This window comes from Zootoca vivipara, chromosome 9 (assembly GCF_965207765.1).
Source record: "Zootoca vivipara chromosome 9, rZooViv2.hap1.1, whole genome shotgun sequence".
NCBI lineage: Eukaryota > Metazoa > Chordata > Lepidosauria > Squamata > Lacertidae > Zootoca > Zootoca vivipara.
This window is the reverse complement of record NC_142592.1, coordinates 54487345-54514577: the sequence shown is the minus strand read 5'-3', so window position 1 is coordinate 54514577 and position 27233 is coordinate 54487345. Positions and strand designations below refer to the sequence as shown.

At 43.0% G+C, this 27233-nt stretch overlaps 1 protein-coding gene across 4 annotated transcripts in view; it reads left to right on the top strand.

Annotated features, from left to right (window-relative positions):
• The first annotated feature begins 245 nt into the window (after positions 1–245).
• Positions 246–27233, top strand: part of NINJ2 (ninjurin 2) — a 49182-nt gene continuing 22194 nt past the window's right edge. For 2 of the 4 annotated variants that reach the window (XR_015945908.1, XM_060279973.2), the window contains exon 1: positions 246–435. Coding sequence is in view for 3 of the 4 variants with exons in the window: in XM_060279973.2 (XP_060135956.1) it covers positions 403–435 (33 nt within the window). In the remaining variant the exon portion in view is untranslated. The remainder of the gene's footprint in view (positions 436–27233) is intronic. The other 2 variants (XM_035127008.3, XM_035127007.3) reach the window with 2 other exon arrangements.

Below are 27233 nucleotides of genomic sequence, written 5' to 3'. Positions count from 1 at the left end.
GTCTGTGCCTTGAGCCTCTTGGTACGTTGTGTGCACAACGGCATTGCAGCCCAAGTGACCTCACAGGGCTCAGCTGGACCCAGAAGCTAAGGAGACATGTAGTCATGGCTATGATGACAGGAGGGCCATTCAGCATCTTAAGAGACAATAAAGGATCCGTGTGCCCACTTTTTCCACCACCACCACCCCTTCTCCTCTCCTCCTCTCCCTGCCCTCAAAAGCTGAAGCCCAGGCCAGAGTCCCACATCATGTAGATGAATAGCAGGTCTGTTCCAGCAGCTGTGCTTTCCCTCCCACCCAGCAAAGGCACTGGGAGACTCCAGAAAGCTGCAGAGACTTGGTCTCTTGTCCAGGCTGAGAGGATTGAAAAGAAAACCTGGGAATAAAAAAAGGGAGGAAAAGATGGGATCGGAAGGAGAAATGATCAACCTTCATGTGAGTCCATTTTGGGCATATCAAGGAGGGGTTGGGGGCTGGTGAGTGAGGCCTAATGCTTGTCAGTCACTTCTTTGTCTCTTTTTTATTTCGCCCTCTGCCTTTCTTTGAAGTCTTTTTCTGGATATATCTCCTCTCACCTCCTTCATGCTCTCTGTCACTTTCTGGGCTGTTCACAGGAGCCGGATTCCAACAGGGCCCATCAAAGGACTGATAAGCTTTTCCGATAGGGAGGAGAGTCCCAGACAAGGGGAGCTGCTTAGAAAGAGCTTTTCTTGAGAGAGGCAAGCGTGCCTTTTTGACAAGCTGGGAAAAGTTATTCCATCTCTCTCTGTCCTTCCTCACAGAGCCCTTCTGTGCTTGATTAGAAAACGTTCCCAACCCGAGGCATGAGGGGAAAAAGAAATAAACACTGCAACACCGAAGCGAGACAGCCCTGGACCCAAATTCCTACCTGGGGTTCCTAGAGAAACAAAACCTCTTGATCCAGCCCTCTCAGGCTCCTCTTTTTCTGTTCCTCAGAGTTTGTTTGCTGAGGAGAGGCGCTTCCTAGAACTCGGGTGTCTCTTGAAAGGGCTGCTTATTGCAGATGGATTGCATTTTATTTAAAAAAAACAACCCACCAAAGCAAAGAAGGAGAGTTGAGTTTTAAGAGTTCTTAAAGTTTAAAGTTGACCACACAGCAAGACTTAACAGATGTTGAGATATTTTATATCTTGTTTATTTATTTACCTTAGTTATAACCCACACTTCCTTGTTAAGGCAATCCCAGAAGGAGAAAGGACACTAAGGCAGCACAAGGAAATAATATTTTGTTTTAATGTAACTTAATGTAAAAAGAGACAGGGATAAATTAATCTGACCAAACCCAAACAGTACTCATTAATGGTTCCTCATCATCCTGGAAAAATGTGGCCAGTTTTTCAGGGCCCGTTGTTCAAAATCTTTGTAAACAATTTGGATGAAGGGATTGAGGGGTGCACATCAAATTTGCAGATGATTCCAAACTGGGAAGGGTAGCTAAGGCTGCAGAAGACAGAATCAGATTTCAACATGACTTTAACAGATTGGCGAGCTGGGCCCAAGATAACAAAATGAATTTCAATAGATAGAAATGTAAAGTACTGCACTTAAGCAGGAAGAACGAGACGCACAAATATAGGATGGGGGACACCTGGCTTACTAGCAGTACATGTGAAAAGGATCTCTAGTGGTCTTGGTGGACCGCAAGTTGAACATGAGTCAACTATGTGACGCAGCAGCAAAAAGAGCTAATGCTCTTCTAGGCTGCATCAACGGAAGTCTAGTGTCCATGAGGGCAGATTTTGTTTATTACAAGTTCAAGGGAAGTAATAGTACCATTCTATTCTGCCTTCGTTTGACCACACCTGGAATACTGTGTCCAATTCTGGGCACCACAATTTAAGAAGGATGTTGACAAGCTAGAACGTGTTCAGAGGAGAGTAACCAAGATGACAAAGGGTCTGGAAACCTTAGTCTTATGAGGAATGGTTGAAGGAGCTAGAGCAGGCAAATCATTGAAGCCCCTATCAGAACATCTAGTCCCAGCTCCTGCCAACCTAGCAGTTTGAAAGCACATCAAGTGCAAGTAGATAAATAGGTACCGCTGCAGCAGGAAGGTAAACAGCGTTTTCCTGATTCACCAAAAGTGGCTTAGTCTTGCTGGCAAAGTGACCCGGAAGCTGTCTGCGGACAAACGGTGGCTCTCTCGGCCAGTAAAGCGAGATGAGCGCCGCAACCCCAGAGTCGTCCGCAACTGGACTTAACGGTCAGGGGTCCCTTTACCTTTATTGGAGTTGTAGTCTACATCTGGAGGGAACTGTGTTGGTTACCCCGATCTACAAAGGCATTTTGTTGGTCACTGTGGGAAATAGGATGCTAGACTAGATAAGCCTTTAATTTAATCCAGCCTGGTTTTTATGTTCACCCCTCTTGCCTCCTTCAAAGCCCACCTTTTCCTGTGAAGTCCTTTATTAATTTCCCTGTCTTAGTCTTTCTAGCCATGCATACCGATAACATTGTTTCAGTGACCTCTTATAATTGGCAGTGTATTAAAATTTCTGACTTGCTAACGTGCCAAAAGATGGGAGCTTTCAAAATATTTGTTGTGGATTCTTAAAACTGTTCGTATTATAGCATTCTAGTGCCAGAAATGAGGGGAGATGTAGCACTAGGGATGGTGACTCTCGGTTTCAGTTTCTCTCACTTCTGCATTTTCCCAATTCAGTTATCCATATTTTAACATAGTCTGCAATTTTTAAAAAGTCATTATGTAAATTCATCAATATTTCAATGCAACTATCTTCTAATATACATGTTTTTGTATGTTGTTTTCATTAATATGCACATTTTGTGTGTGTGCATTTTTGTCCACATTACTTGGTTGGGAAATTGCATTGCCAAATGTGGAGAAGTGTGGCTTTAGAAGATGGCTGTGTTCACATATTGTTTTGAAAAGCATGAACTGAATCAAAGGTGGTCAGGAAAACACCTGCACTGTGTGATTTACCATCGCAACTACAAATACTTTTAAAATAAGCCTTTAAAATAAACTTGGGCAGCAGCTCAGGCATTCTCCTCGTCGGCTCCCAGAAAATACCTGTCTCTGTAGAAGGACCCCTCTTTGATTCCTACTCAGAGACCAGATGTGGAAGAGGTGGCAGAGAAGCAGCTGCTGCTGCCACTGTTGCAATGTCAATAAAGATGTTTGTTTTTTAAAGTAACGGTGGCAGGGACAGAGAAGAGGTAATAAGGGGCACTGCCACTGCAAAGAGGACAATTGTACCTCATCAACGGGACCATTCTGGGAAACCCCTGTAATCTGGTGCTGGACCTGAATAGATCTGAGTTAATTCACTTTGACTTTAAGCAGCTCTGACTGGCTTCTGTTGGACACTACCCCCTGGGATAGGCAGTTGCTTTCAAGTAAAGCATAAAGGATGGTTCCAAAAATTGGTGAAGCTCAGTACTCCTTGGGGTATGAAAGAGAGCTCAGACCCAGAAGCCTGTTGAATGCCCTCATGTGAAGGAATATAAAAAGAGGTTCCGGTTTCCGCCTGCAGGAATGGCGGACCTGTTTTCCATCTCTCTGACCTTCGTAAGGAATTTGGCGGTTGCTAGGGGAGTAAATGGCAACCCCCTACCCTCTCCGGGGGTTACGGAGAGGGGCCGCTGGCCCGCGATGCCCCCAGACCCACTCCGACTGTTTTTGGAGTGGGGGGAGCTTGGGCTGAGCACTTACGAGGGCCAGGACTCCCGGACGCTAATCTGCATGGTGGGGATTTCCATGGTTAAAGAAGATAATTAGGCTTAAATCTATGGACATACTTCAGAAGGAGGGGAAGAAGCGCTGTTTACTGCTGAGAAATTTATGCTGCTGAGGGAGAGGAGTCAAAGATTGTACAGCATCTGGAAGAAGGATTGATGGGGACGGAGCGATAAGGGAAGTGAGTTTTTATTTTTTTTTCTTCATATTGTTGCCTCGTACCTTCCCGGACGCGATGTCCTGGCTTGTTTGGAGTGAAAGAGAAGCAAAAGACTGTGTGAGTTGAACTTTATAACTGTTGTTACCGAGCATATTTTTTAAAGATGTAGAGTTGCCGATGAGAAAAGCCCCCCCCCTAGTCGGACGGAAGGAGTTCTGGACGCGTTCGGAGGATTTATGAGCTGTGACGCACTTTAAATTGGAGCAGCGACCTGAAGCTAAGTTCAGCTATAGGGCAAGGAGATCCATTAATTTACCAAGAGTTTATGGTTTTGATGTTTGGGTCTCCTGCCTGGAAAAGCTGTAAATTCTATAATGATCGTAAATCTTCATGGCTATGAGAGGAAACGAAAGTGATTTGAGCTTTTTAAGATGGCGCTGCTTCGTGCTGCTTCGACGCAACAGGGAGCTCCATTAAGAAGATTTATGGGGAGGCTGGACTGATTAACTCACACAGGAGAAAGAACATCTGTGAAACTTTGTTTGATATTTATCTCAGCAGCTGGGAAACAATCGGATGAAAGTGGAAAACATCTATGTGACTGTAAGGGGAAGATCTGGATTATTATGAACTTGGAGGACGATTTGAACTTTAGAAAAAAGACGGCAGTGGACAGTTGCGAGGAATTCCCAATTTCTTGAAGCATGGGAACCCAAATAAAAAATTCTTTAGATGATTTGGCATAACATTCGGTTTGATTGATATATATATGTGTATAATTTGAAATATTGAATGTGATATAATTGGTTTTAATCGGAAAATTAATAAAAAATATTTTTTTTTAAAAAAAGGAATATAAAAAGAGCCTGCTGGATCAGACCAATGCCCCCTCTAGTCCAGCACCCTGTTCTCATAGTGGCTAACCAGATGCCTGTGGGATTTGAGCACAAGAGCACTCTCCCCTCCTGTGGTTTACAGCAATTGGTATTGTGAAGCATTGCTGCCTCCAAGGAAGCCTGAATTGGAGTTGGGAGAAGCTGTGAGTCAGAAAATGTTAGTGAGGAAGCAGAGCTGAAAAGTAGAAACTGGAGGAAGGCCCAGGCTAACCCCCAATGTCTCAACCACCTCCTTCAATGACTTAAAAGCCAGCATTTAGAGGCTTGCCACCTCTCCCTAAGGGAGATAACGAAGAAAAGAGCCATTGCTTATTTCCCTGCAAATAAACACAGAAAAGTGACTCTTTCAGGCAAATTGTAGCTAGCAATCTTGCCCATGCATGTTTGTCTGTGTAATGCAGAGGTAGAGGCTCTTTTGGGGTGTCTAAGGGCTGCATTACTGGGGTGGAAAGCTATGAGGGGGGTGCATTCCAAGTGTGGGTTGGTCTGGACTAAAAGTGGGTGGGGCTCAGCAAATACACACACTTAACAGAGGCGCGCACACACTTAGCGCACAGACACACTTGACACACACACTTAATAAAGATTGTTTCCTGTCCTCTATTTCTCCTCCGCCTTCTCACTCTTATTTTCTCACTGAATTGCATCTCTGTGCATTGAGAAGCCCCTGTCTCTCAGTGTACAGAGAGGAAATGCTGCAAACTGCTCTTACTGGATCACCAACTCCCAGCTTTCTATCAGTGCGTGCTGAGAAAGGACTTTTCCCAGTACTGTATTCGGAAAGAAAAAAACAGTGAGCAGGCCAGACAGAGAACTTGCATGGGTGTGGCTTAACAGGAGAGGCCTGGCAAGCTGGATGGAGAAGTCTGGTAGTCCAGATCTGGCCCACAGGCCAGTCAAGCCAGTCATTCCCTCAGCTCTGATGTAATGTGGGAAAAATATAAAGACGCCTTTGTAAAAACAAAAATGAATGAATGAATGAACTGATCTGCCTTTCCATTTGTTCTGTTTAACCCAGGAGTGGGGAACACTTGACCCACAGTTCTAATTTGGGCCAGCATGGGCTCCAATTTGGCCTGCATGGCCATTTACTCAAACTACACCCACCTTCCCTATACCTAACATCAAACATGATGGAACTCATGTTTGATGACATATGGAACTCAGTAGTGCAGCCAACCCCTGCTGAAAGCAGAGCTTGAAGTAAGCACCTTTCAGCTCTCCCTTTAACACAGGCACCCCACACTCGGCCCTCCAGATGTTTTGGGACTACAACTCCCAGCATCCCTAGCTAACAGGAACAGTGGCCAGGGATGATGGGAATTGTAGTCCCAAAACATCTGGAGGGCCGTGTTTAGGAGTGCCTGCTTTAACCCAACTAAGGACAGAGAAACACCTTTGCTTTTTGCACTTAGCAGGGCCAGCATCAGGAGCTGGTGTTATCAGGCACCTGCCAAGGCCACCACCCCTTCAAGGGGTCTACTGCCAACCCCTAGAGTTTCCTGGCCTGCTGCCACTTCTCCTTATTGTATGTTCACCAATCCATATCATAATTTTTATGTGATTTCATTTTTAAGTTATTTGCATGCTGCAAGTCACCTGTGGAAGAGTGAAAGTGCAGAAAGGCTGAATATAAATTGTACTACTAGGTAAAGGTAAAAAGATAAAAGATGGTTAAGTCCAGTCAAAGGCAGCTATGGGGTTGCAGTGCTCATCTCGTTTCAGGCTGAGGGACAGCTTTCTGGGTCATGTGGCCAGCAGGACTAAACTGCTTCTGGTGCAACGAAACACTGTGACAGAAACCAGAGTGCATGGAAACACTGTTTACCTTCCTGCTGCAGCGATACCTATTTATCTACTTGCACTAGTGTGCTTTCGAACTGCTAGGTTGGCTGAAGCTGGGACAGAGCAAATGGAGCTCACCCCATCGCGGGGATTAAAACCACTGACCTTCTGATCGGCAAGCCCAAGAGGCTCAGTGGTGCAGAAAGGCTGAATATACATTGTACTACTACTACTACTACTACTACTAATAATAATAATAACAACAACAACATTTATTGATCAAGTTTACAATGGATGCCTGTTACCTGACGTAAATGCAATCACACCAAAACCTCTAGTGTCTGTCTGAAATTTGAAATGACATTAATTGGAAGCATTTGTTCCTCTCCATGGCCAAAGCAGCAATGAAACCAACCCTGGATGTTCCTTCCCTTTATTGTTCTGTTTTGGTTGTTGTTGTTGTTTTAGCTTGTGTGAAACAAATGGAGTGCTTTTGTTTGTGCATTTATTTATTTATTATTTATTTATCTAAGTAAGTAAGTAAGTAAGTAAGTAAGTAAGTAAGTAAGTAAGTAAGTAAGTAAGTAATGTCTTTATAGTTCACTTACCCTTTTAAAGCCATGATACATTTGGCAACATTCTCAGTGCTGCCCTGCTGTTCATCATTTTTCTTTTAACTTACTGTGTCTCTTATGTGAAAATTGAACTAATCAGTTTCAGGAACTAGGAAGTGTACATTTATGATTTAAGTACCCTATTTTGACATACTGGAAGTACCTTCTAGGAAATAACAACTTGTGTAGTAATTGGTGATTGTAGAGTTAAATATTGCTTGGAGCTAAGACTCCACCTGTTAGTTTGATCTTGTGGTTGCTTTCATTTTCCTGTGTAGTTGTGTGTGAGCCTGTTCATCAGTAAGCAGCGTCTTTTTCTGGTCACAAAGTGAGTAACGTTGCCTTCTATTGAATAAAAGCTTAACAATTAGTTTGTAGGAGCACAACAGCTGAAAGCTGTTTTCACAAACTGTTTAGAAACTATTGTATTATGTGCTAGAATCCAGATGGGTATGATTGTAATTTCTGGCTGGAAATTTGTGCATTCGTTTTTAGTTATTTATCAAAGGACACCCTTTGACTCATCCTGCAATGCGATGATAGATCTTTGTGCATCGGTCCAACAGAACAAGTGCCATCAAACTTGCTCATCTTTCCTTGGACCCCACTGCCCCACATGGTGGTGACTCTTTGCCAACGTTGTACACATATGAGCCAAGACACTGCATAGAATCAAGCCACGATAATAGCTTCCTTTGTGTGTCAAGAGATAGCAGGATATGCAGATGATGAACAGGGCTGGCTCTACTATTAGGCAGAGTGAGATTTCCGCTTCAGACAGATGATTATGAAAAGGCAGCAAATGTTTAGTTGCATTTTTACTGACAGGGAATGGCAAAGAGGCTGATACAGGATTTATTTCCTTGTGCCAAAATAACTTGTGTGCACCTTGATTAGTGGAGGGGGTGGTTGTCATTTGCTGCTGTGCCTTCAGCAGTAATGCATGTTGTCTAGAGCTGACCCTGAGCATGGAAGAAGAGTTTCTGTAGCAAGACACTTTGTTAACTTCCACTTAACTCTCTGAAGTACGGTTTCAGCTGAAACTGAGACACCACCACATGTACTCTGTGAATCCACACACTTGTGCACTATTTTGTAATGCACAAGAGCAGAAATCTTAACTTGTAATTCACCTTGTAATTAGCTTGTAATTGGCATTATGATTTAAAGTGGGAATGGGGAACATGGGGACTACCAAATCATACCTGCCAAGTTGCTGTCGGAGAAATAAGGGACCGGGTGGAAGTAGCAGACCGGTAGTAGCGCTGCCACCATTTTGGAACTGGGCGGAGCATGCTCAGAAGTGACTTTTGATGCTGCTTTGCCCAGTTCCAAAATGGCCACCGCGCCAGAAGTCGCACTGCAGCCATTTTGGAACTGGGCAGAGCAGCATCAAAAGTCGCTTCTGAACATGCTCTGCCCAGTTCCAAAATGGCCGCCGCACCAGAATAAACCGGGAAAAAACAAAAAAAAATCAGTTTTTTCAACTAGGAACAGCTGGAAAAACGGGAATTTCCTGGGGAATATGGGAGACTTGGCAGCTATGTACCAAATGCTATTGGTTTGGAGCTGTCATCATCCCTGGCTGCTGGGCAAGGTGGCTGGTACTGATAGGAGTTGGAGTGATATCAGGAGGGGATTCAGGTTCATCACTCTTGTTTCAAAGAAAAGGCAGGTTTGGTACTAGGTTCAGAATTGGTACTACCGTAGGCTCAGAATTCAGCATCCTACAAATTTCTGCATGTTTCTAGTCCCTAATGCTGTGAAGTCAGCTTAAAAGTGAGTACAGTGGTACCTCGGGTTAAGAGCTTAATTCGTTCCAGAGGTCTGTTCTTAACCTGAACCTGTTCTTAACCTGAGACACCACTTTAGCTAATAGGGGCTCCTTCTGCCGCCACGCCGCCAGAGCACAATTTCTGTTCTCACCCTGAAGCAAAGTTCTTAACCCGAGGTACTATTTCTGGGTTAGCGGAGTCTGTAACCTGAAGCGTTTGTAACCCGAGGTACCACTGTACAGGTGGTGACTAGTTTGCACATGTCCAATTGATGCATGACCGCTGATGCACAGATACTTTTAGACCCAGAAGAGGACAGAATGAAGTCGTAACGTGGGGTGTAACAGGGCGGGCTTGTGTGTGCTGTGTTCAAAATTCAGTCAGGCTTACTTCTGAGTAGGCTTTACATAGGATTGCACTGTCAACCTCAGAGGTCAGGATGGCTTGTGGGTTTTTCCAATAGCTGTGGCCCAGTCTTGACTGTCTTGCATATTTTTTGCCATGCCTCATGGCTAACCAATAGACTATGTAAAATAATCAAATTGCAGGCAGCTTAGCATAATTAGCATTATTTATAGAAGCCATAGAATCCAGTTCTTCTTGCTGCTAAATTTAGATGCAGAATATGCACATGGCCTCTGGTCACATGGCTTTATTCAGAATGTAGAGAGCTGCAGAGATATATAGAAAGAGAGAGTAAGAGAGAAATGAAAGCACTGAACAGATACATATACATACATATATATCATTTCCTTCATGACACTGACAAGAAAGTGGGTTTGGTTTGCTGACCAAAGAATGAGACTTCTATTTTTCTGCTTCTGTGACTTTAAATGTGGTTTCTGAGTGGTTACAAAATCTTTACCTTGAAAGCACATTTGTTTGCATGTGCAGAAATGGCCAACTAATGCATGCTTTCTAGTGCAACAGAGCCCTTTGCTCTCTTTTAGTGGTTTTCCTAGAAATGTGACCGTCTGAGGTTGCCGACTGATGAAGCCCTGCCCCTCTGCAGTTAGACATAAGCAATCCCTTTTAGGGTCAAAGAGCATGTGGCCTGGGAGGCCCATGATCAGATCTCCTGTTACCTTTTAAAAAAGGTTTTAAAAGCAATCCTGGGTGGAAGGATTTGGACTGGGCCTTTAGCACTGGAGAAGTAGGCAAGGGGACTTTGGGACTGCCTATTATAGCAGGAGATTCCAATCAGCCTGAAATTTAAGTGTGTAGTTAGAATGAATAAAAGCACTCTGTTGTCCTAATGCAAAAAAACCTGGACTTTCTGTTTTTAGGAAAGTGTGACAGTGGGAAAGCATTGAAAAGTGTGGGATGAACAATGATTAGGCCTAAGGGAATACACAAAAATATTCACTTATCAAATTAGGGTGAATGCTCATCGCTGTTCTAAAGAATCCAGACATCTTCATAATACAGTCATACCTCATGATACGTCCGCTTCAAGTTGCATCTTTTCAGGTTACGGACATGTCTGGAATGGGTTACTTCCGGGTTCGGTGCATCCGTAACCTGCGCGCATGTGCAGAAGCACCACATTGTGTCATGCGCATGCACAGATGTGGCGCTTCATGTTGCAGCCTTTTCATGTTGCAAACAGGCCGCTGGAACGGATCCCATTCGCAACATGAGGTACCGCTGTATTCCACTTGTTCCCATAGGTACCACCAGTGTTCCCCCCTCTTCAGTGGGTACTCAAGGGTACGCAGTACTGGCACCTCTTTTTGTTGTTAAAAAGTGTGACACTTACTGTAAGAACTTTATGGTGAGTACCATCACCTATTTTTCTAGGGGGGGAAACACTGTGTACCACTTCCAGAGGCGGTTTTAGGGTAGTGTGACTGGTGTGGTTGCACTGGGCGCCAAGCTGCTGGGGTTGCCACAACCATGGTATAGAATGCAGCATGTGAAGCGTGTGTGTGTGAATTTTAACATCACTCTGAGTGCCATTGAAATTTAAGAGCCCAAGGTCCGCCACTGCTACCTCCACTGCCAATGCAAATGCTCTACAGAATGTATTTTTGTAGTGGGTGTAGGTGCCTATTGGGTCATGGTTGTGTTATCACTAACCACCAGCAGAATGTTTCCACCTCCTGTGCCTACGATTTTAGAGGTTCAGTGTGTCCTGGGGCAACATTCCAGTGCACGATCCTTGTCTAGCCCTTAAAAATACTTCCATTATTTTTATTTTTAAAATTAAATACTATCTTTCTCATCCAACTATGTAAGCATCCCATTTCCAGAGTTATATCTGCCCTAATTATTTTGTAAAAGAAGTATACTTAACATATAAGCACATATAACTTGGCAGCAAGGGTTGTTTTCCTATCACTTCTGCACTGGAGGATTGAAGGATATTCTGCAAAAGGTTCCGTGCAGTTGAGGGCACTTCAACAGCTAAAGGTCATCTGTATAACCTGTAAGTACAGAAGGAAAGGGGAGAAATAAGTGGAAGGGAACGTATCCAGGTGGTGTTTGAAACTTGTCCAAACTCTTCAGCCAGGGCCAGATAATATTGCCAATATAATAGTGATTTAAGATGTGGAGCAAAAGTTATGTCTGTTCCACAACTCACACAGTGCTGTGACTGTACTCTGAGCTAGAAAGTGTTTCACAAATAGCCTAACATTGTGATGCTAGAGAGCTTAGGGCATGAAAATATGCACAGAAGGGATTTTTTTGTAAACTGCCACTAATTTGATCTTTGTTCTGTAACTGAACTGTGATATTTCTCCCCCATCCTCTAAATTGTCCTCTGCACGTTCATCATAACTACCCTGGGGTGCATTTTCCCGCATTTTGGAGAAAGGGAGCCAATAGATAGTCACTCTGCATGGAGGAACTGGAGCATAGAGAGAGAGAAAATTGGAGAGGTATCGTGTATGAGCCAAGAGTATGAGCTGAGAAATACTTAATCCAGAGTTTACCTGTGGGTAGAATTAGACATGATAGCAGATGTGGAACTGCCATGGTACCATGTTGTTTCCTGCCCCTCTATCTTCTCCATAACTTCTAGTTTGCCACCATCCAGAATGTACCACCACTGTGCTCTGCACTAGCCCTAGGATGGCCACCTAGGCATTGCCAGATATGAGGAAATGCATCATCAGAAATAGGACACAGATTTGCATAAAAGTTGCTTGTGCTAATTTATATAGATGGACATTCGGAAATAGTCACTAATTTACATGGAACGGTGGTTCTCAAACTTTTTTCTCTGGCAAAACAAAATTTTAAAAATCCTTCCAGTAGCACCTTAGAGACCAACTAAGTTTGTCATAGATATGAACTTTCGTGTGCATGCACACTTCTTCACACTTTTTTCTCTGGGTCACACTTTCAGGATAAAAATTTGCTCTCGAGTCACTCCACACCAAAACTTTTATTGATAAGAAATACACTGGAAACCAAAAAGAAACAACTCCTAGCAGTGCTTGATTTATAACATAGAACACAACTGCTTTATTATATGATCATGGGACATCCAGAAAATATAATACAATGCAGCTACATAAGAACATGACTCATTCCCAACTTATGATCATAAACGAGCCTCTTAAATAGGTATTTTAAGTATGTAAATAAACTCAGTGAGAGGTGTCAGCTTGCTTTTGCCAGGTAATCTCCTTTAGGTAAAGGGACCCCTGACCGTTAGGTCCAGTTGCGGACGACTCTGGGGTTGCGGCGCTCATATCGCTTTATTGGCCGATGGAGCCGGCGTACAGCTTCCGGGTCATGTGGCCAGCATGACTAAGCCGCTTCTGGCGAACCAGAGCAGTCCACGGAAACGCCGTCAGGGCCGTCTTAAGCATGCCTGGCGCCCTGGCGCGACGGATCCCTCTGGCACCCCCACCCCACCCCGTTGCCTGCGCCATCCAGCCTGGCCGCCCCGTTGCGACGCCCCTGTGTGCGATGGAGGCGGCCCCAGGCCCACACGCCTTGCGGCCTGAACAGCTGAGAGGTGCACCTAGGGCTGCATCCGGTGAGCCTGGGGCGGCCTCCGCCGCGCCTCGCAGCGGGCGCAGCGGCGCCCCTGGTGGCCTGGCGCCCTGGTGCCCCATGCCACCGGACCTGGGCCTAGAGACGGCCCTGAACGCTGTTTACCTTCCAGTCGGAGTGGTACCTATTTATCTACTTGCACTTTGACATGCTTTCAAACTGCTAGGTTGGCAGGATCAGGGACTGAGCAACGGGAGCTCACCCTGTCGCGGGGATTCGAACCGCTGACCTTCTGATCGACAAGCCCTAGGCTCCGTGGTTTAGACCACAGCACCACCCACACCTCCTTTATATTGAGTCTAATTCGAGACAAACTCTTATCTCCTCATCAACACAAATGAAACGTTTACATGATTCTGAGACTGTCCTTGAATCTTCCCGTCACACTTGCCATCCTCTCCTGCCACACCAGTGTGGCTCCCCACACCCATTGAGAACCACTGAAATAGAAACGCAATACTGTACATCTCACTATGGTGGGGATAGTGACCAGGTGAGTTGTGTGCCTGTCCAGTCTGCTGTACAGGTGGACTACTTCCATGCTCCTGATTCCTTGCTGCCCTTGCTTCTTATGGGTCTATATTTTTAAACCAGACTTGGAGCAGACAGCCTTTCAGATAGAGAACTACTTCAGATAAAAGACTGTAAAGTAGCCACTCTACTGCCCTGCCCAGCCTCACACTTTGCCAGTGCCCAGTGCAATGTGAGGCAAATCTGTCAGTTACATTTTCTGAAGAAGTGTGCATGCACACGAAAGCTCATACCAATGACAAACTTAGTATGGTCTCTAAGGTGCTACTAGAAGGAATTTTTTAATTTTGTTTCAACTACGGCAGACCAACATGGCTACCTACCTGTAACAATTTTCTCTCAGCTTATTTTTTCCAATCTTAAATTCAGTTTTCCACATTTCTGCATCCATTTGCATGTAAAAACAAATAAGTCCTCGCGATAATTCATCAGAAATTTAGTGTGCATTTCTCCTGATAGACACATTTTTGCATGCAAATTTCCCTACTATAATGCTTTTAATTTTTTTTAATTAATATGTACATTCTCGTGCAGTTTTCCTTTCACACACATTTTGGTAGACATTATTTGGTTGGAGAACTACATTGCAAAATTTGGAGAAGTGTGACTTTCAAAGGATAACTGTGTTTCAGTTCCTGTATTGTTTCAGGAAACATGAATTTGGAAGTTTTGACCAAACCAAAATCTCTCTTCAGGCCCTAACTCTTAACATTCGGGTATTTGCTTCTGGTTTAGTTATCTGCTTCTGCTTCTTTTTAAGCAGCCAGTGCTACTCTTGTTTGTTTGATATCTCCACTCTGATTATAGCTGCCAAGTTATCCCTTTTTTAAAGGGATTTCCCCTTATGCTGAATAGGCTTCCTCGCGAGAAAAGGGAAAACTTGGCAGCTATGGAGACTCTGAAGCTGATGGTGTCACCTGATTATTACTTATGTTAATCAGGCTGAACTTTGCATCAGTTGAGGCCAATGATGGGAGGGTGTGGGAAACTCTCTTAACTATGCTTCAGAATTGTCAAAGGCTTCAGCTTTGACATTGTTAAGTTAGAGCCAATTGCTTATTAAGCTGCTCCAAGTGCTTGATTAGATAGAATAATGAACTTGAGCAATTTAGTATTTTAAGTCTTTGTTTGGATGCTCTTGGTGGGCTACCATTACCAACAGTGAATACAGTACAGACATTTTGATTGAGCTAATGGTACTGCTGCTGAGCAATTATCTGTCACTGCCCAACTGCATCATGCAGTCATTGTCAACATACTTCCACATCAGCCAGTCATTGGCTTGGGAAATAAATTGTGAAACACATTGTTGGGAACTTGAATGGCTAGTCTTCTGGTTGTAAATCAACTGTAGCATGCTTTGTGCAAGAAATTGGACATGCTGAATTTTTTTATTTTTTTAAAAAAAAGATAAATGTGCACACAGACATAGAGTAGGAATGCAAGAAACTGCCTTTTACTGTGGCAGACCATTTATCCATCTAAGTCAGTATTGTCTACACTGACTGGCAGGAGCTTCCTTAGCCCTACCTAGTGATGCTGGAGATTGAATTTAGGACCTTTTCCCAACAAAGTGGTTGTTCTGTTACTGAGCAAAATAATGGAGGTATATAATTTCATATCTCTGTCCAAAGTATTTAAGAATCCTAAGTGCTGTTGATACTCCTCCTGAAAAGTTTATGCAGAAGAGCTATGTATCATACACCACAAAATTATATATATATTAATTTATCAGCTGTTGACAACCTTTGTAGAAGGCTGTGGTGCCTAGAGCCATAACCAAAAGATAAAACCATTTAAAAACTCAACTAAACTTCTGATACCATGTTGAAAGTTTCATAGAAAGACCCCCCCCCCAGTAAGATTTTGAAGTGCAAAGCCAGGATGGTTATTCAAAAGCCTGACAAAGATTAGAAATAATGCTATAAATTTATTTACTACCACCTGCAGGCATGATGGAAAGTAATGATTTGCTAACATATGCAGCATTTTCCCTTATAGCTCTGAAAAATAAATATAAATAGCTCTGCCCCTCTCATGCATACCAAACTATCGTAAAAGCTATAATTTAATGTGAAGTTTGGAATAAGAAATAAGGACATCAATGTAATTATTACTCATTGCTGCTCAGCTTTGATGCATTCTTTAGCTTCTCTTTGGTATAGAGTTAATACCATGGACATAATCCAGCAAGAGTGTTACAATATGCTATCAGGACCATCTAGGCCGGGCCTCAGTGGTTGAACTACAGCTTTCATTGCTCCTATTGACAACATTGGCTGCAACTGATGGGAGATGAATTCCAACATCTGGAGAACCAGATTTCTCACCTCTGTTCTAGGCAGTGGTACAGCTAAGTAACTTCAGATCATGAATTTATGACCCTCCTTTTTTGATGGTCCTGTTTAATACTTCAGTTGTGAAGCACACAGTTCACATTTATCTTCTCTTCCCCACTGGAGCCTCCAAATTAGTGCTTTGCTGCCCCCAGTGGTGAGGTATTTGAGGCCTAGAGAACTGAAAGCTTTCCAGGGTGATTATGTCCTCTCAGGTTTCAGAATGACTCTACCTCTCCAGGCAGCCCATCGGTTTCCCCTGACGAGGTAGGGCAATGAAGACAGTAATTCTGCTTATTGCATAGATAATGCAGTCTCTTTTCTGTATAGTACTTTACACAGCTTGAGTTTGAGGCTGCTGCTTTTTCATCTGAAATACTTCATATATGTCAGAGTCTAAACAGAGCAATGTTATTTGCAGGAGAAAATAAAAGTTCTGTATTGCTTGATTGGGGGGGCGGGGGGGGCGGGACCACAGATGGTCCCTAGTGACATTCTGGTTTTCTTTGGGGACTTTTCTTATTCGTAAAAATGAAATAAAATATTTTTTAAAAGTAAAGAGGTCTCTTGTCTGGCATTCCAGTAGCCTACCGTTTCCAAAATCCTGAGGCCAGATTTCAGTTCCAACCCGTGCATAAGCAACCGCCTCTCTGTAAAATGTGCAGGACAAATCTCAAAATGTCTTTTTCTTTGTGTCTTTGAAATTTGAATCAAACACCTTTTGTACTTCCAGGGGTTGAAATTTGAGTAAATTTGCTTGTTGAGTTATCTTGAAATTTGAATAAAGCAGGTTGCTTACCATAAAGGGTTAAAGCCACCCATTATGTAACTCCCACCGAAGCTAATAGATTTATTATAGGGATTAATTTAGTCTCCAGGGTGACAATCAGGCTGAAGAATCTTGTGACAACAGGCTCCATCATGACTGCATTCTTGTGGGGCAGGAGGAACAACTTCTTCATTATCTATGTCTCCATAAGCAGTAGAAGAGCAAACCAATTCTCAGCACAAGCCTGTGTGTTTTTCCTCAGAAGTAGCCCCATGGAGTTCAGTGGGACTTCCTAAAGGAAATATTTGTGGCAGGCATGGGGACTCCTTGAGGACAGTTTTCTAGGGACCACATTCTGTTGGTGGGTGGGGCCAGAGGGGGAAATGGGCGGGGCAACAGATGCAACACTTACTTTTTGTACAGCTATATTTCAACAACAACAACTTATTATTTATAATCCGCCCATCTGGCTGGGTTTCCAACAGCCACTCTGGGCAGCTTCCAACAAAATACTAAAATGCAATCGTCCTTCAGATATTAAAAGCTTCCCTAAACAGAGCTGCCTTCACAAAACACAACACAAAAGCCAGAGGGTTCTCTGCACACACCCTTCTCTCAATTCTGCCAAGCAAGAGACTTTAATCACAGTTCAGCAACACATTCCTGCCAGGCAACACAATGAGAGTGTGAAGTAAGGAAGGTGTGGAGAGAGAGGGTGAGGTGTGAGAAGGGATTTGGCCTGGGAAGAACCCTCATAGAGAGACATGGAGGGCCACATTTGAACCCTGAGCTTCCCTACCACTGGTGTATAGCAGAAGCTAACCTAGTACTGTATTGGGCCAGCCTTGTGTTTCTTGGCCAAAGCAGGATTTGAATTCTGGTCTCCCAGGCCAACAGTTGAACCACTGCCCCACCACTCAGCTGGCAGTGAGAAGGAGAGCATGATACTGTGCAGCTGAAGAAGAGACATCACTATGTAACTGCTGTAATGGGAGCTGGTGATGCCTGGGTCCTTTGCATTGAGTGGCACCATTTTTCTGTTGAAAGCCTATGAGTCAGCACAGCTGCAGAGAGACCATGAATGAAGGGGCAGCTCAGAAAAACAAGGTCAGCTGACACAGGCAAAATAAACACACACATCGGGGCAGGACACAAACACCCCCCTCTCCAGCCTGCCCTGGTTTGTTTATCTTTTTAATCTTTATCTTAAAAAAAACAACAACCCACCACTATACGTCATTATCGTGTGCTGGTTCTTTTCTCATTGGCTTTGGGGCCTCTCTGAGAGAAGGTACAAGCCATGAGGATCCCTGGCCTATTTAGCAATATTTTAAAAGGTTAGTCCAAATAGCAAACAAGACAGCTTGATTCACACACACCAAAAGTCACAGAAGGGATAAGAGAGGGAGTTGTGCCCTTCAGCTCCATGAATATGAGTAGGCACTAAAGCTCGCTTAGCTTTCTGCTGATTGCATTATGGGGATGTTATCCTCAGCACGTAACTTAAGTGGTGAAAATAACGTCCACATAGGTAGCTGCAATCTGCAGAAGGTTAAGTGCACTTTGAGGCCCATTTAAATCAATGAGACTGAAGGCCACAATTAATTCTCCACATACCACCAGTTGCCTGCATTACTCTCTGTCTCTGTTTTTAATTAAAAAATTAATAATAATTTTATTATTTGTACCCCACCTTAATTGCTGCGGATCACAAGTGGAGAGAGCAGCCCATTACATCAAAGTCAAAGTAAGGAAGCATTTGCCCATGGCAGGATTTCTCCACCAGCAAGAAATTGCTGGTCGTGGGGTGGTACTGTTTGAGACTAGAAGGCCAGTCTTCAGGGGGATTAAGCATGCTCCTCCACACAGAAACTACTTGGGACTCCAAATGAAATGTTTTGAGGATTTAGGCCTTTATGAAAAATTCCCTGCTCACTTAAGGAACTAATGGGTTTTATACAGGACTTTCTCAAATTAATCTGTTTTGAGGGCTGGCAAAAGAACAGATCCCCCACATCCTGTTTTGTATGGAATATTGTGGTTCAAGAGGATAAAAAAATAGGTTAAGGTTTGTAAGAGCCTGGATAAAAATGGTTCTTTTGGAAATATTTCCCCAGCATGATAATAGATTTCTTTTTTAATGGGTTGGTTTGCACATAATGCTAAGCTATGGTTTACATAAACCAAGGTTTATAAACAAGCAGCAAACAATGGTTCAGGAGTGTGGCTTTTTCATGGTTAAGAAATCATAGTCAAGACACTAGGCCAAGTTTGTATGATCAAATTAAACCTTGGTTTACTAAATTAAATCATGGTTAAACCATGGCTTCGTGTTATGTGTGAACCAGATCAGTGAGTTGGAAGGAACTCTGGTCATGCCAAAAAGAAGCATTTGTCCCTTGCTCCTTTCTTTTTCAGGGCCAGAACTGAGCCCTTTCAGATCTTGACTTAGTACAAATTAATTCCACCCAACATATCCCTCCAATGGCTAGTCAGATCTCCAGGACTTGGTGGTCTTTGGGGCACTGCTTTCTCCCTGCCAGTAGCATAGCAATGCAGCTATTTTACTTGACAGAGTGGATTTTTTGAAACTCTAGGAACTGGGCCAGCTTCGTGGTGAGCTCAGGTATTTACGCTATGGGTGGGGAGAGCTTTCATTTGAATGGGTCACTTTAAAGCTCTTCCTCCAGGCTCATTTTCACAATGTATAAACAAGGAGTGTTCTGGCTCCGGTGCAAGCAGCTGACTTCACTGTTCTGGCCAGCTGCAGGGAAAGGTGTTGCTCCAGCAGCCATCAGTGTAGAAAGGACATAGAGGGAAAGACACATGATGGTGTTGCTGTTGAGCCAGAGAGAAGCGGTATGCTCAGTTTTGACCTGAGAGCATTTTATACAAGCAAAAGGCTTGTCATTGTGACAGGCAGGGATGTGAATTGAAAGGGAGACTGGGGAGAGTCCAAGGCACTGGGCACATTGCAGAAATTCTGGGCTATTTCTGTAAGCTGGGCTATCTTCACTACATTGAGTGCAATTTCAAGTTTGTCTTTGCTTTTAAAATTATTATTTTTTAAAAAAAAACGTGTGAGAGTGAGTGGGAAACGATCAAGGCCATGGCATGCAAGGAGCGGGAGATAATCCCCCCATGCTTCCTTCCTGGAAAATAAATCCCTTTTCCCTGAAGCTGCTTATTTTCTCCAGGTGGGAAGCTACTCTTGGCAGCAAGGTAGGCTCTGAAGAGTAGACATTTCAGATCCACAGTGAAATATACTGCAAAGTATTGCAAGATCTTGTAAAGCTGGCATTCAGGGCATTAGGCGTGCGTGTCGTAGGGAATGGAGATTATTTTGTTAATTTTGGAACAGTCGCGAGCAGGCAAGTGGACACAATGGTGTAGGAAATGCCAATTGTTATGACAGCTCATAGTTTGAAAGCAGCTGGAGTGATCTGAGGCAAGGCCCTTGCAGAATACATTTTAATAGTTTTAACCTTCCTGAGGAGTTTCTATAAAAACAAGACTGCATGTTGCCAAGTTCAAGGGCAGAGGAAAGGATTAGGAAAGATCCTGCTAAATAAACAGATATCTTCCTGACTGGCAGGGTACCTTATCTCTGTAGGAATCTAGAATGGTGGAGGTTTATTGTTATTATTAATAAAAGTTGCCTTGTTAATTATAATAGTTTAATGTATTAAGGTAAACAAAGTTTCCCCCTTGCTTCTTGATTATATATATCTATATATAGAAATTGTACTGGACAGTAATTATATAAGGACACTCCCTAGACTGTGTGATGGAAAGTTGAATGTGTTTATAAGCTTATGCATTTGGCGATGATGCAGATTGCTGCCCACAAAATCTCATAAACCTTGATGGATCAGACCAAAAGCTCACCTGGTCCAGCATGTTGTTCTCCTAGTGATTTGAGGCTGATTTAAAGAAACACGGGGCAAGGAAACATGAGAAAAGTGGGCCAAAAGCTAACTGTGACCAGGTCAGAGAGAGAGTGGGACTGGCACTCACCTACCCAGTTATATGGTCATGTCTCCATATATATTCTTCTCACGTAGGGTGACCATGGTCCCTACTTTACAGAATATGACCCTCTATTTTGAAGGACTATCAGAGGACAGTGCAGTTTTTGAAAATGTCTTGTTTTAAGGACTATCAAATTGAAATATAAAGAACCCTAAGAAGGGAGAGTAATTGGGCCTTCAAGTTATCAATTAACAGTGAGAACCTGGACAGCAGGCAGAGAAAGCACTCAGGTCACCCACTCACACTGTTCCCTATTAGGGTGGGATGTACTTTTTTATTTATTTAAATTATAGTAATTCTTTCTAAATTTGCATAAATTACCTTCATGCAAATCAGTGTTCTCATTTTTTTTGGTGAGACATCTCTTTTGACAATGTTCAACCCTTTTCTCATCATATGGCTGGTATCTCAATAATCATATATTACCTATGATCACAGAATTGTAGTGTTGGAAGGGACCCCAAGGGTCATTTAGTCCAACTCCCTGCAAGACTCCTTGACATATGACCATTCATCCTCTATTTAAAGATCTCCAATGAAGGAGTCCACCTCCTTCTGAGGCAGACCATTCCACTCTCAAGCAGCTTTTACCATCAGAAAGTTCTTCTTAATGTTTAGTCAGTTCTTTTTTGTAATTTTCATCCATTGGTTCAGTTCCTACTTTCTGGAGCAGCAGAAAACAAGCTTGCTTCATCTTCCCTGGGATAGCCTTTCAGGTATTTGAAGATGGCTATCATATCCACTGCTATTTTTCTAGAAAAAGAGGTGCCGGAACTCACCATGAACACCTCCCTTGTTCTCTTAGAATGGCAATGGAGCCCACCTGAGAGCTGCCAGAACTGCGTTCCAGTTGTGGGGGGAGGGGGAGCCCTGATCATATCACCTTTCAGTCTTCTCTTCTCCAGGCTAAACAATTCCTCATAAAGCTTGATTTCCAGACTCTTTATCATCTTGGTTGCCCTCCTCTGCACATGTTCCAGCTTCTCAATATCCAACTAAAACGGTGGGGTCCAGAACTGGGCACAGACCCCTGGTGGGGTCTGACCAAGGCAGAAAATAGGGTGGTACTATTACTTCCCTTGATCTGGACACTATACTTCCGTTAATGCTTCTGAGTAGAAACCAGCCATATGTTGTAGCAGGTCAAGGAAATAACAGTGTGGCAACAATGCTGTTGAAATGAACACACGACTACCAGTTGCAAAGATTGCAACAGTTATGACTGAGAGATAAGCAAACACCAGGGATGAATAAATAGTCATGCATGGTGCCTGTGGTACTAGGGATGAGGGAACCTGTCAATCTTAGTTTCTCTCAGTTTCTCATTTTTCCAGTCTTATGCTCAATTCTCCACAAACGTTTTGTCATTTTTTTTAATCTTCATGAAAATTCACCAGTATTCTAATGCAAATTTCTCTGGGCATTTTTGCCTATTAGACACATTTTTTCAAACCAATTCCCCATAATATATTGCAGAAGGAAGCATGCAATTTTCACTAATATATACCCTAGCATATATTTTTTTGTAAATATTACTTGCCTGGTAAATTGCATTTCAAAATTTGGAGAAGTGTGAATTTCAAAGGATGATTCTGTTTAATCTTCTGTATTTATTTTGGAAAGTGTAAATTAGGTCAGTTCACCTTTAAATGCAAACTGATTAAACCTCTCTCCCATTTTTTGCTAAAACAAAGTTACTTTATTGTCTGAAAAGAAATGACATACACCCAGGCTTAACTGGCCAGGAGTTTCTGTATGTTGTTTCTTTGCCAATTCCTGTTTAATTGCATCTTTTTCCTCTCCTTGCTACCCTTTCGTTCGTTGTTGCTATTCCTTTCCTAGGATAATCCCATCGTAATTCAGGAAGAGTCACCATTTCACCAGATATGTACTCTGCCCCTTCTTTCTGTCCCTCTGTTTGGTTTAGATAGTTTCTGGAATCGGTCCAAAAAACTTGTGTTTTTATGGCATGCATATTATCATTATGATGGTGGTGCATATTGCAGTAGGAGGCATTAAAATCTAAAATCGAAATGCTGTATTCTCACTATTCAACTGATCTCATATAAGAGGGGCTGCCTGGGGACGGGGAAATCTGGGTCAAAAGGAAAGCTGTGTGGGCCTTGGTGTTGTTTGAATTTCAGTTCCATGGGACACAGAGTTGGCATTATTTTTCTAAGCATTTCTGAGTACAAAATGCATCTTTAAAATAAAGTGTTGCTTGAATGATGAAAGGAGAAGTAAACAAAGATACTTCGTTGTATTCATACTTTTGCAGTATTCGTCCATATCTCTGGCTTGACCAGTTCATGCTTCCAATGACCTGTCTGTCTGTTGATTAAAGTTATATAAGAGAGAATTAAGGTTATGAGCAGTTAGCTGCTTTAGAACATTCTGTTCAGGGCAGCATGCAACATTAGACTATGTATGTATTAAAAATGAGACTGCAATAATGTTGGCATTTCTCTTTCTTTGCTGTTAAAACATTCAAATCATGTTAAATCAGTCCTTGGTGAAGACTGTGAAGGATGTTGTGGGAAAAACAAGGAGAAGCTGAATGCACTTTAGCACTTTAGCAGGATGGTCAACGAATCCATATTTTAGACTGCATGATCTTAACAGTTAATTGATTCACTCTGTTGCTTGCTTGCTTTCCCACTTCCTCAAGTGGTGACAAATTCCTCGGGCAGCGCTACCCAGGCTTGGCCTCCTTTAGATGAGAGAGCACTGAAGACTTGCACTGTTTTTGCAATGCTTGCTTCATTTACAAATATAGAAACAGCGTAAGTGGATGCAAACAGTCAGCAGGCACTCTTAGAAGTAGGGTTGCCGGACTCAATAAAGGACAGGACTTCTGTGCCTTTAATCGCCCTGCTCTCTTTTGAGTCTGGTAACCTTAAAGAGAAACCAGCAGACCCTTTGCCTGGAAATTAAACAAAGGGTCTGCTGGTTTCTCTTTAAGGTTTCCAGACTCAAAAGAGAGCAGGGCAATTAAAGGCACAGAAGTCCTGTGCTCTATTGAGTCTGGCAACCCTACTTAGAAGGCAGCAGATCTGCATTATAATCACATCAGGTCCTCATAGAGGCCTTCAGCCTTTAACCAACTCACATAGCCTTACCTCTTCCAAATTACAAACACACACACACACACACACACACACACACAGAGAGAGAGAGAGAGAGAGAGAGAGAGAGAGAGAGAGAGAGAGAGAATGAGAGAGAGAGTGCTGCCCCACAGTGCTGAAATCAATGGGAAGGTGAAACAGAGTTCTATTGGTCAGACTCAGAACAGATATGGAGCTTTGGTCCAAAGCCACTGCCTGGGTAGTAAGGCCCTGTGAATGCAATGGAACGTACTTGTCTCACAGTAAGAGTGCATGGGAGTGCCCATGCTCTCTGATTTACATAGAGTTCTTGTGTCTGTGCGGATCTCCATTCACTTCCATGGAAGGAGGTGATTCAAATTTGCATGCATAGATCAGCTCCATGCATGGAAATGATAGACTTAGCAACAGAATTCTGTATATACACTAGACCTGATATATTAAATTTTAAGCATATATGCTGTTTTGCTAAAGATGGGTCTCAGCATACAGCCTACCCCCCAAAAAACCCTCATAACACTGTTTATGTACTGTATGTATATTTGTGTAAGATGCAGGACAAGGATGTGGAACTTCTCAGCCTCCAGATATTGCTGGACTTCCATCAGTCTCAGCCAGCATGGCCAATCAACAGGCACTATGGGTGTCAGTCCAACAACATGTGGAGAACCCCAAGTTTTTCATTTACATCTATAATCCATTTAAGTTGAAAGTGAAAGAGCTACTGCTACTGAAACTAGACTGCACTTTGAGGGTTGTTTGGTCCAATTTCACATGTGTAAAAACCATTGTCTTTCTGGATAGAGATATTCCAAATTACAACCTTAAGTAAATTAAATCTTCTTCTTAAACAGCTACAACTCAAATAATTTTAGTCATTTAAAAAGGGGGGGGGAGGCGAAATGCAACCATTTTCCATTGCCAAGGTGATCACATGCAAAAACTAACTTTTCCCTCATTTTTTTCAGTGTTCGGAGAAAAAAATGTTGTTGGAATCTGAATCAAAGATCTGGGTACTATCCAACAGTCCACACTATGAAGGATTTTGGCAATTGGAATGGGCTGTTGGTTTCAGTGAAAAGTAACAGATGCAAACTGCAGCTCCGTATGGATGATGCCCTTAAGAGTTTCCAGTAACTCCTCCAGCACCACTGGCAAAGGGCAGTTATTGGTCTGCATCCTAGGAGCATGACAAAGTTTGGCTTTCACTGTAGTAGGAATAAGTGCATCATGCAGTAAGATCCCCCCCCCCCGGCTGAATTGTTCAATTAACTACTGGGGAAACTTGCAATGGGGAATTGAAAGTGGAGATCGCTTGCAGATGTCATCTTGGAGGCAATATTTGACTGTGCACATTGTTTTTCAAAACTTCCTTCCAAGAAGCAGCAGTCTTCAGTTTCCACCCCGCAATGATGGGGAGTACACTGCCTTGCTCATGTAAAATAATAATGATACGAATATGAAGTGAGAGATTGTTTCGTCTTGACCTACTTCCTAAGCAGCGCTCAGTCAATGCTCTTTGGTTTTGGGAAGGTAAAACAAAACCAGAAAAGAAAAAGCACCACCCACCCACATTTCCCAGGCTCCATGTGTTGCTTGGTGCCAACCACACAGCCAGTTACTTACTCCTGATAGGCAGTTTCCTTAACAATTTCCTTTCATCTTCTGGCAACACCCAGAGTGACTTGCCAGACTGGTTGTTTGACTTTCAGGTCCAAACTAGATGTAGTGGCAGCGGGTCCATTTGCTTAAACCCAACTCTGCTTTGTTCATGCTTTAAATCAGTGGTGGCCAAACTTGGTCGTGAACTTTAAATGTGCTTTAAGTATATGATGCAGGTGTGATAAGAGAGAAACTGATACTGCAGAGAGGTAAGCCACAGGTGGGAGAAGGTTCAGCACCCCTCCCTTATTGTTCCTTTCACTGTCCAAATTGGACTCCCCTCCCCTTTGCTAAGTGATTCAGGCAGATCCAGAATTGATCCTCAGACATAAACACATCCCTCCTGTAGAAGTAGACCATGCCTTAATTTCATATATTTGCACATCAGAACACTGGACTTCCATTGTGAAGGAAGTGGAGAGGATCAGCATTGCAATGCAGCATTGATTTCCTGTAACGGCTCTGAATCATGCTCAGAGACTGCATTCCTGTGGGGTACATTGTGCTGAGTGCTTCTCAGAAGTCAGTGTCTTTCCATTACACTGTTCACATATGCCAGGCATAGGCAAACCTGGCCCACCAGATGTTTTGGGACTACAACTCCCATCATCCCTAGCTAACAGGACCAGTGGTCTGGGATGATGGGAGTTGTAGTCCCAAAACATCTGGAGGGCCGAGTTTGCCTATGCCTGACATACGCATTTTAGGCTCAGGGACTGCATTCTCTACTAGAAGAGTCATGTTATACAAAGTCATCCTAGGAGAGCCCCAATTTCTCTCTGCCCTACTTTCTAGAGAGGAAGTAGTTCTTCCCTTTCCTTGTGGTGAACAGAGGCACTCTGGGAATAGAGCCCAACCCTTGTTCAATGATAGTCATGTCATTTGTATGTAAGAGGTCTCAGGTTCAATTCATGACATCTCTAGTTGAGGCTCAAAATGTTTCCAGTGTGAAACCCTAGAGACAGCTGCTGTGCTCGATCAATGAAGTGACTTACTGCCCCGGTTTGGTGTGGGGTAGTAGGGTTTTTACCTGAACCCCCCTGGCTGTGTCTTTCTGTTGGAGGACAGAGTGGTGTATAGGGATGGAGAAATCTATCTACTTTAGTTTCTCTCAGTTTCTCATTGTCCCAGTTTTAAGTACAGTTCTCCATATTTCCATATCAGCTCACAATTATTTTTTGAAGTCCTCATGAAAATCCACCAGCATTTTAATGCAAATTTTTCCAAATATGCATGTTTGTTTGCAGTTTTGCCTAATATATACATTTTTTGGCAAATCAATTTCCCCTAATATAACGCACCTTTGTATGTTACTTTCTGTAATGCATGCACATAAGTCCATTTGGCTCAACTGAAGAAGACAAAAAAAGATGTTTCAACTGCCTGATCAGTTAGCTATAGAAATAACTTTTAAAAAGTCCCATGCATTTCAGTGGAAATGAAATTTAAGCAGACTGCTATCCCATCCAAAGTGTTTAACTTTGGCTAGATTTCCAAATAATAGTTGGGCAGATGACAAGCCCTCAGACTTTCTAGATTTGCTTAGAATTTATATGCCACTTCCCAACAAACAACGCTCCTCAAAAGCAGCTCACAATACATATAATCAACCAGAATTGATACTCCTCACTTCCTTGAGCACCAAGAAGACCCAAGGGCCAGTTTCATTTGGAGGAGAGAGTGCTGGAGATTCATGGCATTTTTGCAATACTTTGTATATAACTATAGCCCTCCAGACTTCTCTATCTAGCTCTTGGGACACTCCCCAGGCAAAAAATCCTCTCTGGGCTGCACCTCTGCTTTCCACGCTGCCACCCTCACTGGCCTGCTTTATGCATTC